Genomic DNA, 18192 nt, shown 5'->3' with positions numbered 1-18192 from the left:
TGATTAAAAAAATTAATTTTCAAAAAGATTTTTAAAAAATGGAAAAATCCTTTAAAGGAAACACACACTTACTCAGAAATTACTTACCATCTCCAATACTTACTTAGAGACACAGCTTGGTCCTAATGAGTAGCAGAGTGTAACAAAGAAACATGGGTTCTGAGCTCAAGGGCCTGTGTTCAAATCCCGACTTTGCCGCATGCTGGTCTTGTGACCCCTCTGATCTTCTCTGGCCCTCAGCTCCACCAGCTGCAAAGTGGGGTGAACAATAAACCTCATGAGTTAACTCACGTAAGACAGTAAGTGCTTAAAGACATATTAGGGATTTGAAAGCCAACACACAGAGTAACTGCTGCATCCAATAATCATAAGCAAACAGGTTGAGAATCGCAATACTCCTCTGCTAAAACAGGGGACAAAAAGAGAATCTGTACACCAACAGACCAGGGTCTCCTCTCTAAGAGAATGTCATCTCCCAGGCAAGTGACAAGTAGGTCCTCTTGGGGAAGGCAATGTTTCTGAGCATCTGCAGGGGCAGGCAGTTAACAAAGCAGGGAAGGAAGAGAAGTCTCAGGGCAAGTAACCACTTACCTCCGACTTCAGGATTATTTGTAAGGGGAGGCACCTGCGCCACGTGACCCCTAAAGTTCTTTGTAAGCCTTTCGTCAGTCAGATCAGATCCCACTGGATGGTTAGCTGATTCCTCTTTTCTGACAGTCATGACAAAGCCAAGAGCTGCCACATGAGGGGAATGTGGATTGAGGGTCTTAGAGGGTCAGAGGTGCCATGGCTACACCATGGGAATTAGTAGTGGTACCTAGAGATCCCCATCAGGGCCCTACTTGTGAAGATAGGTTTAGGGCCACATGAAAAGCATTTAGTCACTGATGCCCAAAGCCAGGGATTTCATTCCCACCTGCCTTTTCCCATTTCTCTCCTGCAAACCCCGTCCTCTCGCTAATGAACCACATTTACTTACAGTGGTAGAATCTGGGTTCTTTTCTTCAGATGTGGCCTTGGGTTTAGAAGAAATCTCACAGGGAAGGTCCGGGAATGAGCCTCTTGTCTAAAGAGAACTCATCGGGAGGGGAAGCCCACATACACAGTTCTCATGGCAGAACCTGATGATGGATTCGCTTCTGCAAGTGAGGGCTTTGTTCTGTCATCATTTGAACCCAGCTCCGTCCCCACAGACACGAATAATGATGCAGGGGACAGAACCCTGTGGCATTACATCCACTCACACTCTCCTCAGAGAGATTTGAAGAGTTCGCCACTTTCCTATCAGCAGGTGAACCAATAAATGCATTTCCCATGTGTATTCATTTTGATCTTTCAGGGTCCTGTGGGATTTTTTTATGTGCATTTGTTTGGGATTTGTGTTTGCTTGGGATTGAGTGAGGCCAGAATGTCTCTAAATTACACAAGATTCTGGCACAGAAAATAAAAAAGTCAAGATCATATCATATCATATCATAAATTAATTTCTCTCCCTATGTATTTTATCAGCCTTAAAAGTGCTCCACTCTGTAACTCCTCCTGTTTGTAGAAGAGAAGCTGTGATTTCTTGATGTTTCATGGTAGGGACACCATGGACCCTGTTAATACATCATCTTAGAGAAACAGTGGAGAAATGTTATTGCCAGGAAATCACTGCACATTTCTCACTTGGAAGGTTCGATATACTTCTCCCTTAATTTGCTTTAGTTTGTCTCCATTTCAAATTTCTCAAGAATTCTGAATCCCATTTTTTGTTTCTTCATCCTGGGTTAAGGTCTACAGTTAAAATGAATCTCAAGAAAATCTTTGGGAAAAAATAAAGGGCAGGGGGTACCTAGGGGGCTCAGTCTAGTTAAGCATCTGCCATTGGCTCAGGTCATGATCCTGGGGTCCTGGGATTGAGCCCTGCATCAGGCTCCCTGCTCAGCAGGGAGTCTGCTTCTCTCTGTTCCTCTGCTCCCCCCACCCAGCACAATTTGTGCTCTCTCTTCAAACAAATAAATAATGGGTCCCAGCCTTGTGTGCTAAGTGATGTTTGATGATTGTAAAGTCCTTCCATTTCTAACTTCCAGAGTGCCCATGTAGAGTCTTAGTTCTTAAACTTTGGTAGAAAAGCCACTTCGAAATAAAAGTAACATATTTAATCTATTGGGCAGCAGAGAAAATATATTTAAGGAGAGGATATTGGAGTTATTTCTTTTCCTAAAGTAATCTGTGTTGGATAGAGCCTCACTCCACATACCTTCTCATTCTTCAAGACACTCCACTTTATTCAAGTGCTACTCAATTGCTCCCACTCAGGAAATACTTTTCCTTATTCCAAGTCAATTTTGTCCTGATACCCACTTGACTTCAAATATAATAACAATCCTTCAAAGCACTCAGGGAGCTCTCTTCGATTATCTAAACCCAGTCTGGTCTTCCTTCTCCGGAAGACTAAAAGCACTTATCAAGTTGTGCTTAAGTAATTGCATATTTTTATTATTTTATTTATTGTTTGTATTTCCTGTATTTTACAAGGAAAACAAGATTATTACAGAAAAATAAATTTCACTCACCAATACCCAGATAGAACCAAGGATAGTAAGTTGATGCCTGCTCAGGCACCTGGTGGCTTAGTCAGTTAAATGTCTGGCTCGTGACTTAAGCTCAGGTCGTGATATCAGGGTTGTGAGAATGAGCCCTATGTTGAGCTCCACACTGGGTTTGGAGCCTGCTTAAGGTTCCTTCTCCTCTCTCTGCCCCTTCTTCTGCCCCTTCCCACCTCTCCCTCTTAAAAAAATATGTTTATTTACCACTTTTATTTTTTTTGGTTGACAATATGATGATATTTAACACAGCACATTGTTGATGCAAAGAGGTGTCATGATTTGTCTCTCTCTCTCTCTTTTTTTTTTGTCTCTAATCTTTGAAGTGGAGAAAGAAAAAGCGTTTCTTGTGAGGAGTCTTAGACTTCTTTTATTATCAATATTTATATTGATTAATATTTTAGTGAGAATAAATGTTACAAAGCCTACTTGGCTCTATCATTAGGGATGGACCTCTGTTAAAGAATGTCAATTTAGAGAGAGAAGTGTTTGAAGATCACAAATAGAATAACTACAGCTGCCCCTAAATATCATTTTAGTATTTTGCCATCAATGAGACAGAAAATTCTCCTTCAGAGAGCTTGAGTCTTGTCTTTTCTTTTTTCTCTTTCTTTTCCTTCCTTCCTTCCCTCCTTTTTTCCTTCCCCCCTTTCTCTCTTCTATACAAACGTTTTGCCACTGCTGATGTGCTATGGACGAATGGGCTTCCAATGGGTGTTGTTTCTCTTTCTTTCACCCAAAGACTATTCCTGAAATTGCATCTCTTTTGTTGCGCTGATCAATGGGAAAACAACATTGCATTGTACCCTGTTTAGGACCAGAGAGTAGGTGCTTACCACCACTATCTTCCCTAATCAGATGTTCGACATAGACCAGTAATGTGTCAGACACTAAGGGATAAAACTGATCGAGATAAAATCTTCATTCCCTTTGCTCACATCCTAGTGGTAAACAGAAGAGCTGCATTCATGTTACCTTCTTTAAGTCTCTATGCTTCTTTACCAGCCCCTCTCTACCCACTTTTAGGAGAAAAAATGGAATTCTTTGTTGTAAATAGGAAACGAGCTCCATGTGTAAAAAAGCAATCCTGAAAAGTACATAGAAAATCTAAAATTATTCCATAATAAAGCACTTGGAGGTAACTATTATGACTAAATAACTCAGTATCCCAGAGATTTCTTCAAGTAAATATACAGATTCAGGGCTAATTCATGATGTTTTAGGAAAGTATTTTGACTTCTTATTTGTGTAAAAGGAATATTTTCCCCAAATGAAAATAAGCAATTCATAAAAATACATTACCCAAACATTTTGTTAGTTGATCCCCATATATCTCTGTATGTTTAGAGAAATAAAAGGAGGGAAGGATAAACAGATAGTATTTTAGTGAAAATTGGTTCATACTTCTATTTTTAAGTGTATATATTTTTTAATCTAGCAGAAGAAAAAGTACCTACTATGTAACTAAATTATTCTAATTGAGAGCCTTTTTAATCTTCTGATTCTTAATACAATCTCTTTGATATATTTAGAGGTTGTAACCATTACGTTTTATTTATTTTTTATTTTTTAAAAATATTTTATTTATTTATTTGACAGAGAGAGCAAGAGAGCACAAGCAGGCAGAACAGCAGAGGGAGAGGGAGAAACAGGCTCCCCACTGAGCAGGGAGCCCAATTCAGGGCTCCTCCCAGGACCCTGGGATCATGGCGTGAGGCGAAGGCAGTTGCTTAGCCAACTGAGCCACCCAGGCACCCAGCATTAAGTTTTAAACATTATGCTTTACTGTGAGTTTCTCGCTTTACTGAAGATTCAAGAAGTCTTGCTTCACAACTTGAACCATTGAGCAGATACTGTTGGTTGTCCTATGGCCATTCCTCCTTCCTTGCTGAGCTCGTACTGATAGTCTTGAGGTAGCAAATAGTAAACTTATCCAGAAAGTGGCTCTCACTCTAAGCTACAGGGAGCAAAGCCAAGCTCTCATCTCATTGTCTTCGTCAGAGATGTTTAGAGATGAGCATTTGGCCCAATTTTGTCCAGTGGAATACCAGGAAAAACCTGCCGAGGGGGAGTAATTCCAGAAAAGATCTTCCTTCTTGATAAAGAGGGAAAGCCAGGCAGAAAGAGTTTCTCTTTTGTTCTTTATCGTTTGAAACACTGATATGCCAGAAAATTCTACCACCAAAACACCTGAAAATGCCTCATCTACCATAGGTCCAGGAAAGAAAAAAGACCCATGCTGCCTTTATTCCTTAGGTCTGTTTATTTCGTAAAGTGATTTGGGTACAAAGATCAACTGGAGTAATAGGGTGGAAAGTCACCTAGCGCAGAGAGGCGAGACTCTGAAATATGCTGGTCTCTGAGGAGGTGCGGCTTGAAACCCGATAAATCAGAAGACTGGGTAGGAGAGACTGCCGGGTCTGGTCGTTTCACTCCTTTTATGCTCTTTATTGATTGACAGACATTCGTTATTTCAATCTAGTCAAATTTATCAATGTTTTCTTTTAGGACTAACAGTTCTGTATATATTATTTTAAAAGTCCTCCCCTTTCTTATCTTCTAAAAGCTTTTTGTACAATTTGTGTTTGACAATAAGGTCTTGAAAACACTGGGAACTGAGTTTGAGCATCGACACGGTTCCTCAACTGTGGCAGCTGCATTTACGACAAAACCTTCCCTTTCCCCACCGAACTGCCCCGCCACATCTTGAACAAGACGAGCGTCATTTTACAAAGACACGAGTCTGCTTCTGTGCTTTGTATTCTGTTCGGTTTATTTATTGGTCAACGCCTGCAGGAACAACACACTGTTTTATTTACTGGCACTTTAGTACACTTTCTTATCAGGAGAACTAAATCTCCCACCTTATCCTTTATCCTTTTTAATAGTGTTTGGGCTGGGATTGGCCCTTTGCATTTTAAAATCAGCTTGTGAAGTTCTGCACATAGCCACACCATTGGAATATTGTGGGATACTGACTAGGATTCCATTAAATATATTAATCAGCTTGAGGAGATGGAATCTTTGTAATATTATGTTTCCCAGTTCAAGAAGTCAGCGTATCGTATGCTGTACATTTGTGTATTTGGTTATTATAGGGACTCAATACATTTTTCTAAGTGTATCTTTATAGTTTTTGTATATTGTTAAATTTACTTTGTATATTGTTATATTTATTCTTAAGCATTTCAAAATAAGGTCTTGAAAACATTCAAGAGTTTTCATTTCATGAAATGAAACATTCATTTCAAAGTAAGTTCCGTAGTCTATACAAACATTGTGTAAAATTTCACTTTAATTATTTGTTGTTATATAAAAATGTAATTTATGTTCATATTGATTTTATATCAAGCTACTTTACTTAACTTCCTTACAGTTCAGATTTCCTACATATATAATCAGCTATTTTGTATATAATCACAAATCATTTATTCCTTGTCAAATGTGTGTATGCACACAACTCATATATTTCTTCTTATTGTTTAACTATACTCTTCAGGGTCTCTAGTAAAAAAGTTAAAACAAGGAAAAACAGTGGTAAGAGTCTACATCTTTGTCTTTTATTTTTTAACTTACTGGGAAAGCTGCTAGCATTTCACCACTAAGTATTATACTTATTATTTGTGTTTTTTGTTTTTTGGTAGATCCTCTAAGGAATACTTACTGTTATACTAGGTTGTAAAGAATTTTATCATGGGGGCACCTGGGTGGCTCAGTGGATTAAAGCCTCTGCCTTCAGCTCAGGTCGTGATCTTGGGGTCCTGGAATGGAGCCCCGCATCGGGCTCTCTGCTCAGTGGGGAGCCTGCTTCCTCCTCTCTCTCTCTGCCTACTTGTGATCTCTGTCTGTCAAATAAATAAATAAATAAATAAATAAAACCTTTTAAAAAAAAGAATTTTATCACGAATTGATGTTGAACTGATACATATCCTTTAATTTGTTAATGTGGCAAATTATTTTCATTGTTTTAATGTTGAATAATTCTTGCATCTGGAGGATAAAACTGTATCAAAATGTAATATTTTTGTGGACTTATTTTACTAATATTTTCTTTAAGCTCTTTGCAACTCTCTTCATTAGACTGTGATTTTCTGTTTCATACTATTTATCTCAGGTTTTGTATCAATGACTTAAAACGTAAGAGTATTTATAGTCTCATTTTACAAGAAATCCAAAGATAAAGAGTACTGGGTTTGTTAAATTAAGGGACAAAAAAGTGCATTCAAGAACCCAGAATTATGTGGAAAAAGCTCACAGTCTTGAAATACTCCAAACCATCCCTTACACCGATGACTTCTTCCCCAGGAATCTTCTCAGGGCACCCTTCACCTCCGAGTTCCTCAGGCTATAGATCAGTGGGTTTAGCATAGGGTTGAAAAGGCTGTAAAACAGTGATAGAATCTTTCTTTGTTCCTGAGAATGGCTGGATTTAGGGGCCAGGTACATGACAATGGCGCTGCCAAAGAAGAGCCCCACCACACAGAGGTGGGAGGAACAGGTAGAGAAGGCCTTCCTGCGACCCTCCTTGGACTGGATCCTCAGGATGGCCAACAGGATGTGCATATAGGACACCAGCACCAAGCAGAGGGGCCCGACTAAAACAAACACAGAGCCCGCAAAGAGAACAATTTGGTTGAGTCTACTGTTCGCACAGGCCAGTCTGAATACTGACATGATTTGACAGAAAAAGTGGTTGATTTTTTGTGGCCCACAGAAGGGCAACCTCAGAATGAGAGTAATATGGACCAGAGCTAAGAGGAAGCTGAATATCCAGCAAGTGGCAGCCAAGATAGTACATATCCTCCAGCTCATGATGACCGTGGAATGGAGGGGATGGCAGATGGCCACATACCGGTCATAGGACATCACTACCAAACTCATACACTCTGTGACAGCAAGGGCCAGATACAAAAATGTCTGAAGTAAGCATGGAGCAAAGGAGATGGTTTTCGTCTCCATTATAAGATTTGCCAGCATCTTGGGGACAATGCTTGAGGCATAGGACATGTCAACAATGGCCAGGTTTGAGAGGAAGAAGTACATGGGGGTGTGCAGTCTGGGGTCCAGCCAGATGAGCCCTAGGATGAGTCCGTTCCCCATCACGGTGAGGCTATAGAATAGCAAGAAGAATGCAAAGAGGAAAACTTCAAGTTTGGGGTCAACTTGGAATCCCAGCAGGATAACTTCTGTGATCCATGTCTGATTGCTTCCCATGCTCTTTTGGCAGATAGGTACAATGCTGCTCTTAGCACGGGAATTTTGGAGCTGAGTGATAGAAAAGGAAAAAGGAATGATACATTCATACAGAGTAAGAATTTTTGCAAAGGCCGCAAGTCGGTAATTCATGGATCCAATCTAGGCCAAAGTCTGTGATACCGATCTGTACATTTGGCTTTTATAAATATCTAATAAATTTAGTTATTGACCAATATTAACAATTAGTAGATTTCACATACAAATTAGGGTCTCTGGCTGCTTTTCAAAAATAGAAGAAATGTCATTTCTTGAAATTCATTGTAAGCAATAATCAGCTGAAGCTAATAAGGAAATAGGGTCAGATTCTCTTTCATTTATCTCTTCTTCCACTAATTTCTATTTTCTCCCAGAAATATGAACAATAATAATTGACACTAACAATTTTAACATTGTACTACACTATTGGTTATATATTTAGTTAAGAAGAAAGATCTGTGCTCAAGAGGAGTTCCTAACACATGGAGATGAGAAATCAAAATATAAAATACAAACCCCCAGATAGATAGCCAAAGCCTACAATGAGATCATTTTTGCAACATCAGAAATGAATCAGAAACATGTATGCTCCAAGTATGAAAGTGGGATGTTAGACCTGCAACTCTTACAGAGTCAAGGCAAGTTTTGGGAGATAGAATATACTAATATGATTGCTTGAAACTAAGTGTTTGGATATAAAAGGAGATATAAAACAGCTATTGGGCCATTGAATAAAGTGACTATCAAGAGGTCAGTATGCTTTCAGCCTTTCTCATTAGAACACCAGAGACTGAGACACTCCTGTATTATATATTACATATTATATAAGCAGGGTCCATGGAGCTGGGTGAAGAACAATAAAAATTCAAAATTACAAAACAGAAAGAAAGAAAAGTTGGAAAAAAAAAATAAAAACACCCCACTCAGGGCGCCTGGGTGGTTCAGTGGGTTAAGCCGCTGCCTTCAGCTCAGGTCATGATCTCAAGAGTCCTGGGATCGAGTCCCACCTCGGGCTCTCTGCTCAGCAGGGAGCTCTCTCTCTGCCTGCCTCTCTGTCTACTTGTGATCTCTCTCTGTCAAATAAATAAAATCTTACAAAAAAAAAAAAAAAACAACCACTCATGCTCTTGCTCTCTCTCACATGTTTCTCTCTCTCAAATAAATAAATAAAATCTTAAAAAAAATCATAGGTAAATTCTTGAAATCAATGAGTGATTTTTATAAAAACTCTGAATTCAAGGTCAATGGATAAAATGAAGGATATTTGTATGTGTGTGTGTTTACAGATTAGATGATTTATAAAGTTCTAAATCTCTCCAGATGGATCTGTACTTTCAGTGAGATTCAAATCAGAATCCCAGCAGGTTTTTTTAGTGTGTGGAAATTAATAATCTCATTTTAATGTTACATGAAATGCAAAAGGTCATGGAAATCTTGAGAAGGAAGAATGAGGTAGAAGTTACTCCATAGTCAACACTTATCATAAAGCCACAGTAATTAAATCATCATAGTATTGGGGCAAAGATAAACAACCAGATCAAGAGAACAACGTGATTAACTTGGAAATTCAGAAACACACGCATGCATTTGTATATGCATACTCAACCATGTCTAGCAAAGGAGGCACTGGTATTTAATAATGTGGTTCAGTTAACTATCCATGTGAAACAAAGTGAGAACATAGCCCCTACCTCACAGAATACACCAATAAATTCCAGGTAGATTTTAGATCTAAATATGAGAGCTGAAAACCAACCTGTCAGAATACAAATGAGAGGATCCTAAATGTAGCAAATACTCCTTACACAGAATCTAAACAAGCAGAAGATCATCTCATTACATCATATTACTCCCACTGACCTGGATTCTCCTATTTTTCTTTTTGCATTTTTAAAATTTAAGAATAACACATTTTTACTTTAGTTCCATTGTTTAAAAAAACCCACACTTCTCAAAAGTGACTTTAAAAGTAAAGAGCATTTAAATTTTTAAAATTTTATAGCGCAGATGTTTTCACTGAATATGGTGCCAGATACAGAATAGAGATGAAGTAGAGAAACTCTGTAGTAGTGTTTTTTTATGGTGTGTGTGTGTGTGTGTGCGCGCGCGCGCGCGCGCGTGGGTGTGTTTTACCATATTTCCACCATCTATACTTACTTCCTAACTTTAAGTGAAACTAGTGATCACATAATTCCATTCTAGGATCAACGTGTTCCCCTAGGGAACCTCACCCCTAGGATGAGGACTACCATCCTGTAAGAGCAAGCTTGAGACACCAAATAAGAAAAAGCTAATCAGGAACCTCTTCCAGCTTTACCGATTAAAAAAAGATAATAATGGAATTTTATCAAATAACAATGGGATTTCTCCCTGATACTGATTAAGACTTCTCTCCTGGGCAGCATATAAAAGGAGCCCCCCTCCCCCCGCCCCCGTGTTGTTACTTCCCTGGTTGGAAGATATTTCTAAGCCGTGGTACGATCAGATAGTGCAGCCGGGGAAGAAATGACAGGTCAAGGAAAATTGTGTAAGACCTCTGGCTTCATCTTCTTCAATTGTAGAAAAAGGCAAATGGACTAGATAGCACTTATGCCCCTTTCGGTTTGATACCATGAGTCACAGACATCTAATTCCATCTGCCTCTTCCCGTATGTGAGACTGAGGAGGGCTTGTGAGAGCGTAGTGGTTAGTAATACTGGTATTACTGAGACCCCCAGCGTAGTGGGAGAAAGGGGTCTCACAAAAGTGGCTTCTTCTTCTTCTCTTTAAACCTGATGATTTCTGCCATCCTTCTGCCTTGCTCTTCTGTTACTCATCAACCAGTGTCTCTATAACGATTTATACAAAGGGAGGTGCTATTTCTGGTATATCTTTTAAACTCATCTTGAATATACAGGAAAACTCACAGAGATGGGCAAATGAGTCACCTCCTCCCTGAAGTGGGTTTGGTGGATGATGAGTCCCAGGTTTCCTTTCCACCTTGACCAAGAGGACAGTACTCAGGGCTGCTCAGGAGGTGTCTAGGTGGGAGGGCTATATACTCTCATCACCTAAAAACAACCCATTCCCCAGAGGCGTACCTGTGGCATTCAGGGAACACATTACAAAGTGACTTCCCACCATCCTACGGCTTCCCTACAGAGCAGTGTGAAACCTGTGCAGAGTTCTCCAGCTCTGTTATCCAAGCGTGTACACATCTTTGTGCACCTGCTTATGCAGAAAAATGAGAACTCAGGAAGAATGGCATGAGTGATCCTACTCAGGAGAACATTGGCATGAAAATGTAGCAGACGCAAGTCATACTTGATGGCTTATGTCACATAGTACAAGCCTCAAATATTCAGACTTCTTACGGACTTGATTTTCTTTTTTTTTTTTTTTTTAAAGGACTTGATTTTCAAGGGTGCCTGCTTCAATGTCCCCTCTTGGAATGGTTTAAATGTTAGGATATATGGGTGCCCCCCATGGGGCTTGTTAAGGCAGCACCTCAAAGGACTACATCCTCCCTAGAGAGTGAATAATCTCTGTCTGTTGAAAAGTGTTACTGTAAAGTGAATTATCAAAACTTTCCATTGTACATATTTATTTTTACATGGAAACTCAGAGATTGAATCATGAATTTTTACATGAAACTCAGTACTTTTTGATTATAAGCCACCCCTTAAACACTTGTCCATTTTTTAAACATTTCTTTTTCCATCCTGTACTTACAGAGGTAATTTTAATGCTTCTGTTCTAAGCCCTCAGGTGTTAGACTGAATTTAAATGGTGGGTGGCTTTGCCCGCCTCCACACATCTGGAGAAAAACACGTAACCCTGACGACTCAGGCCGCTTTAAGCTCATGACTGTTCACATCAATTTGGTCCTTGATGCCACCAGAACTCATCCTGTTTCTCTAGTCTTCTAAGATGATTTTTCTCCATAATTTCTCTCTTTAAACCTCCCATGAGTTCTCCCACCCACAGCCCCAGCTACTGAGAGTCACTGGGAACACAGAAGTGATCAGATAACAATTCACAATCTAACTAAAACACTGACCATGGTCCTGGATCTGCATTCCCTGCCAACTTCTCTGTTGTTACTGTGAAGTTACTGGTTTCGACCCTCATGAAGGATAGCCGCCACTTATACGGAGTCCTATCCCTCCTGCCTACTCAAGAACTCCTCTCCAGCAATTTGTCTCAAATGTCTTTGCTCCTATTCCCTTGAACACATCCAGTCAGCATGTGAAACTCTTTTTCTCCAAGACACTAATTATCTTGACTTTGCTAAACCCAATAACCAATTCTTCGTGCTTATTTGACTTGACCTGCCAGCACCATATAACTCAGTCAACAGTGCTCTCTCTTTGAAGCACTTTTTCCCCTCCACTCTTATGCTGTTCTGCTCCCCCTGTGGTCCTTCTACCTTCCTGATTGCTCCTTCTTTGTCTCCTTGGTGGGTTTCTCCTCATTTCCCCCGACCTATGAACACTGGCATTTGTAAAGGTTTGTTCTTTGTACCTGGTTTCTGTCCACTTTCTATGGGACCTCATCAGTCCCAAGGATTTCACTGCATTTTACATGCTGATAACACTTCAGTTCGTATGTCCCACCAGGCCTCTTCCCAAATGCAGTGTCCAGACTGAATGTTAGCCCAGTGCACGTCAAGTGAATCAGCAGTGCCCAGTGACCTCCTGTCTCAAAAGAGTAAGTTCAACATCTTAAAATCCACTTAGATGACCCCAATTATTAGCTTCCTCTCATGCTTTCCTTCTGTTGCTTTTGAGAGAGTGCCTGCTTTATATGGAAACCGTTCCGCAGTACACATTAAGAAATGCACTTCTATACCCCATGTCTTCTATTCTTTCTCTCTTCCCTTCTTCTAGTTGTCTTTTGTGATTCCTATAACTCTATGTAATTTTTTACTGCTAATTAAAGTATTTACTGCTAATTAAAGTGCTAATTAAAGTGTTATAAAGTGTTATATTCCCCGATGTTGATAAAATTTAATCTTAATTCCATCATTTGGATGAGAGTGTAACAGTACAGGATCTAAGACCTACCTAGGCTCTACGCCCAAAACATCAACATTTATGTTTTAATTTTTTAAAGATTTATTTATTTATTCTAGAGAGAATGAGCAAGTGTGGGAAGGGGCAGAGGGAGCTAGAGAGAATCAGCTCAGTGGGGGTTTGACAGCTAATTACTCACTTTTAAGACAATGAAACCTTATCACATGGTATCTATGATTAGCAACCACAAATCAATTTCCTTAACATTTACTTCTCAGGTACATGACTTGATATTTCAGAATCACATCTTCTGGAATACGGTTCAGGATTATATTGCCCCAGTTCTTACTTACCAATAAATAGAGACTTCAGTAATAAATACAAAACTGTTAACTGGAGCATTTTGCCATTTGGGTGAATTACATATAAAGGCCCTAGCCTTTATACGTATTTCAACTCTTCAAACTGGCAACATTATTTTCATGCTGCTTTAACCATTAATGAGATCAATTTCTCACAAAATTTTTATTTGATAATATTTAATGATTTATTGAGCAAGGTGAAGTCGCTAAGATAACTGGAAATGAATTAGGCTTTAGATGAGGGTGTTTAGGAAGTAAACACCAATAGTACAGAGTTGTGCTCCTTGAGGAAAAGAGATACACAAAATGAGCTCACATTCACAAAGGCTTTCTTCCAGAAGATATTCCCAAACAGTGGCTGTAAAAGTAGAGTGCAAGCAGAAAGGGGCAGTCTTGTTGGGTGCAAGCAACAGAAACGGGAGTTACAGAAAAATAAGAGAACTGGGAATTGAGTTGGCCTAGATAAGTGCAAGAGGAAGGAACTCTGTGAGAGGAGCGGGGAATTTTCTTAGGCATTTCTTAGTCCTAAGTACATGGATGCTGAAACCTAGCAGAGACCAATGGCTGAAGTGCCGAAAGATGAGGAGAACTGAGAGGAGCTGAAAGGAGCTGAACAGAAACTTCAGAAGTTGCAAAATGTTCAGGGGATTTTAGAATTACAGTCTAGCCAGGATGAAGAGCTCATCATAAAAACCTTGGTGTAGGCACAGAAATGATGCCTGAGCAGTAGGGGTAAAACCGAAATTGGATAGTTTTAGCCAACTTAAAATGGAACCCCAAGAGAAACAAGGTGGTCTTCAACAAATTCACTGCTTATTCAGGGAAATCAAAACATATCAATAATCTTTATAGGAGTATGACATAATTTACAGCTTCTAAAATGAATCATTTCACACAAGGAAAAGTTATCCATAATCAAGAAGTAAAATAGTCAACAGTAGAGATACCAGATAGAACAGATACTAAAGTTACAAATAAAAACTCAAATAACTATAATTTGTCAAAGGAAAGGGAAATGAAGATATAAAGAATAAAAAATGTAATATTTCAGTGAGGTATTAGAATCTACAGAAAGAATAAAATATTCATTCTGAAACAGTAATAAATAATAAATTAAAAAACCTTGGATGAATTTAACAGATGATTGTCCCTGATGGAGAGCAGGACCAAGATCTCATATTAAGATTAACAGGAAACTATCAAATAAAAACATAAAAAGAAAAATAATGGAAAAATAAAGTTGAATCTGAAAGATATAAAAGAGTGTGGTAAAAAAAAATTCTAACATATTCTCAAGAGGAAAGAAAAATATAATGGGGAGAAAAGCAAATTTTGAAGAAGTTATTTCTGAGCTTTCCCAGTGATGGTGAAAGTATGCTCCCATGAATGCAGAAATCTCAGCAAATCACAGCCAGGATAAATTGATGTAAAAGATACCTGGAAATACTGCAGTAGCATTTTTGAAAACCAGAGATAAGTAAATATTCTTAATATTTAGAGAAAAAAATTATACCCATTATGATCAGGGAGCATTCCTGCAGCTAGAAGGAGGTATTTCTTTAGGATTTCTTGCAGTGTAGACCAACTGGCAATAAAGACTCAGATTCATTTGTTTGCTTGTCGGTTTTATTTTTGTTTTTGTCTGGGAATGTGTTTATTTCATTTGGGTTTTGGAAGGGTACTCTTCCTTATATAAAATTTTTGAGTGACCTCTGTTTTGCTTTAAAGGTATTCTCCTGCTCGCCTCTGACTTCTGACTTCTGTAGATTCCACTGAGAAGTTAGCTTTTCAAGTAACTGCTTATTACTGTATTCATGATGGTAATGGAGGAAGGGTCCAGTCTCACGAAGGCGTCTGTATTCTAATCTCCTGCCATGAGAGCTGTATCTCTCATGGGCCTATTGCAGTCATTGCAACCTGGAATCCTAGGGATTCAAAGTGACCTGAAAGCCCGGCGCTGGTTTCCAGTCTCACCACTCAGTTGGTGATTATGCCTTATCTTTGTCCTTCGCGAATTTTATTTACGTTCTTGCAAGCCCAGCTGTGTACTTAAAAATTATGGTTTTTAAAATATTTTATCCAGTATTTTTAGGTGCTTTATAGTCTGCTCTCATTTGCGAGGAAGTTTTCTCCAAGTGTTGGTCCCTTCCCATCGGAGACAAATGACCCAACCATTCTGCTCTCTTCTCCTCCACATAGCACCACCTCCATTCCCCAAGCAGAGAAAACAAGTAACAGAGAGCGCACCAATGTCCATATATTTACCAGCCAGACTTCCTTTGGGGCTCTTTGTTATTGGGAGTAGCATCAGAGTTACATTTTTCATTCTCTTTCCCTTGAAGCCTTGGCTCATGCTCTTCCCCACTTGTTGATTTTGCCTAAGAAAACATTGCTACCACAGGAATTTATACAGGAATTCCATTTTAAGTGTAGACTTATTTTTGAAGGAGATGACAGCTGCTGAATTTCAAATATTGAAATTATTATGGTATCAACTTCTCCCAATTGCTGTGTCTTAAATGTTCTGACAATACCTTGCTTTATTTTATAAAATGTTGTCTACTAGCCCTGATTACAGAACAATATACAAACTTATTTCCTCTTATTCAGAATACTTCATATAATTTTTAAAAGTGTGTCCATGGTGCAGCTAGCAGGAAGTTATTTTCGTTTTCTTGTATAGCACTGACTTTCAATGCCAGAGTAGGGAAAGTAGAATGATCTTTCTTGGGAGAGAGTGCTAGGAAAATCTGCAGATGAAAAGGATGCCCTAGAGCATACTTGTGAATCCTGGTAAATATTGGATGAGATGATTTCTCAGGCCCCTTTAAACTCAGTTATTTTATTCTACAGGTTTTCGTGATGTTCTCTCTTTTTCAAGCATCCTCTTCAGAGCAGCTTTGACTTCTTTGTTCCTCAGACTATAGATCAGGGGGTTGAGCATGGGATTGAAAAGGCTGTGAAACAGGAGGAGATATTTCTTCCGCTCCTGGGGGCTCCCATATCTGGGCCCAACATACATTATGATGGCTGTGCCATAAAAGAGTCCAACCACACAGAGATGGGATGAGCAGGTGGAGAAGGCTTTCTGGCGCCCCTCCCCGGACTGAATCTTTAGGATGGCACATAGAATATGAATGTAAGACATCACAATTGAGGAGAATGGTCCTACCAGCACAGATACTGCTCCAGCTAAAACCACAATTTCATTAATGTGAGTATCTGCACAGGCAAGCTTAAGGACAGCTATAATTTCACAGAAAAAGTGGTTAACTTTCTGGGGTCCACAGAAGGGCAATGGTATGAGTAACACTAGATGTACTAGAGCCAGGAGGACTCCTAAAATCCAGGAAGTCAATGTCAGGGTGATGCAGACCCTCCAGCTCATGATGGCAGAATACCGGAGTGGGTGGCAGATGGCCACATACCGATCATAGGACATCACCACCAGGAGCAGACATTCAATATGAGCAAAAGTCAAGAAAAGAAAGGTCTGTGTCACACAGCCAGCAAAGGAGATGGGCTTATCTGGATTTTGGAGGTTCACCAGCATCTGGGGCACGGTGTTGCAGGCATAGGTTATGTCGACGATGGCCAGGTGGGAGAGGAAGTAGTACATGGGGGTGTGCAGTCTGGAGTCCAGCCAGATGAGCCCCAGGATGAGCCCATTCCCCAGCAGGGTGAAGACAAAGAAGAGGGAGAAGAGCCCAAAGAGAACCATCTGAATCCCTGGGCTGAGGGGAAATCCCAGTAGGATGAACTCTGTGACAGACGTCTGATTTCCCCTCATTTCCCTGTGAAAGAGATAACAGAGCTCACCAAGTCTGAATGCCTGGGGGAAGTGTTTAAACAGGATGGGTCTCTGTGTGTCATCATTTATTTCCTAAGAAAACATCTTCAATGAGATTTTTGTCCTGTTTGTCACTTACTAAGTGAAAAGGATACATTCCAAATGACACAGAAGGAAACTTTTTTCACGGCAATAGGCTAAATCCTAGCATTCTATTACAGTCTTCAGTAAATCTTATGTTTATTGACCAACTTTCACCATAGTACAAAATGTTAGTAATACTTAAATTGCCTTCACAGGACTGGGTACTTCCCTCAGTTTGTAACAATTCTATCACAGGATGACTCATGTGTGCTCATCTATGGGGATAGAAAGAAGGGAAGGTGCATGTCGGTGATTCTTCCATTAGGTCTTCCCATAAATTTTTTAGCCTTGAGATCTTTACTGAGATCTTTACTTGAGATCTTTACTGGAGCATAATCTTGAATGAAATAAGAGAATGGCAGGCTGTTTGCCACGACTTTGGCTAGATTTGAAATGGAGACCTTTATCTTTTGATTTTTGTACCTACAGATGTTCCTTTCTGATTGTGTCATCTCATCATCAGGATGATACCTCTGTCACCCCTCTTACACTCTATGTTACATTTAAATTTTGTATCTATCTATCTGCCTACCTACCTATCTAGTTTTTCCCAAATATTTTGCCACATCCTATAGTAAGAAACATCTACTATATACATACATGCATTAATATCCTTGTGTCCTTATTAGGTGAAATGTATTTTCTATATTATTTTATTCTATTTAATTAGCAAAAATGGTGGTTGAATGATTTCAGGGTGCGTCATAGCCTGGGACCTAACAAGTACCGATTCTTATCCAAGATTAGGGCAAGAGCCCTGACTAGGGAGTCATAGTCATAATAGGATCATTAACTTATTTTATAGTTTAACGTTACATAAAAAACTATTATTATTTATCATGAATCTTTAGGTTTTTGTGGCTTATTAAATTTTAAAAGAATCTTTCCATAACAGAGTGGGTACTCTGAAGATTGAATCATTGTAACTTTTAAGCCATTGTTTCTATTTTTTCTGACTCCATATCTTTCTTCAGTCCAGAATTCATCTGAATTTCACTAAAATAAGAATCTTAGAAGAATTCATAATTGAGTTCCTATCTATCAGTTTCTCATTTAACTTTTCTGTTAATACTTGAAAGATA

At 39.2% G+C, this 18192-nt stretch overlaps 2 protein-coding genes across 2 annotated transcripts; both read right to left on the bottom strand.

The window, feature by feature from the left end:
* Nucleotides 1-6869: 6869 nt before the first annotated feature.
* LOC131830475 (olfactory receptor 2A12) lies at nt 6870-7802 on the bottom strand. The gene has a single exon (XM_059172708.1). It carries the CDS (start codon nt 7800-7802, stop codon nt 6870-6872), a length of 933 nt encoding a protein of 310 aa, XP_059028691.1.
* An 8216-nt stretch (nt 7803-16018) lies between these two features.
* LOC131830230 (olfactory receptor 2A25-like) lies at nt 16019-16966 on the bottom strand. The gene has a single exon (XM_059172560.1). It carries the CDS (start codon nt 16964-16966, stop codon nt 16019-16021), a length of 948 nt encoding a protein of 315 aa, XP_059028543.1.
* Nucleotides 16967-18192: the final 1226 nt, after the last annotated feature.

The sequence above is a fragment of the Mustela lutreola genome, chromosome 4, assembly GCF_030435805.1.
Source record: "Mustela lutreola isolate mMusLut2 chromosome 4, mMusLut2.pri, whole genome shotgun sequence".
Lineage (NCBI taxonomy): Eukaryota > Metazoa > Chordata > Mammalia > Carnivora > Mustelidae > Mustela > Mustela lutreola.
This window is presented reverse-complemented; position numbering and strand designations above follow the sequence as displayed.

Coding starts and splice junctions, on each gene's coding strand:
- LOC131830475 (XM_059172708.1), bottom strand. CDS start 7,802: ATGGGAAGCAATCAGACATGGATCACAGAAGTTATCCTGCTGGGATTC.
- LOC131830230 (XM_059172560.1), bottom strand. CDS start 16,966: ATGAGGGGAAATCAGACGTCTGTCACAGAGTTCATCCTACTGGGATTT.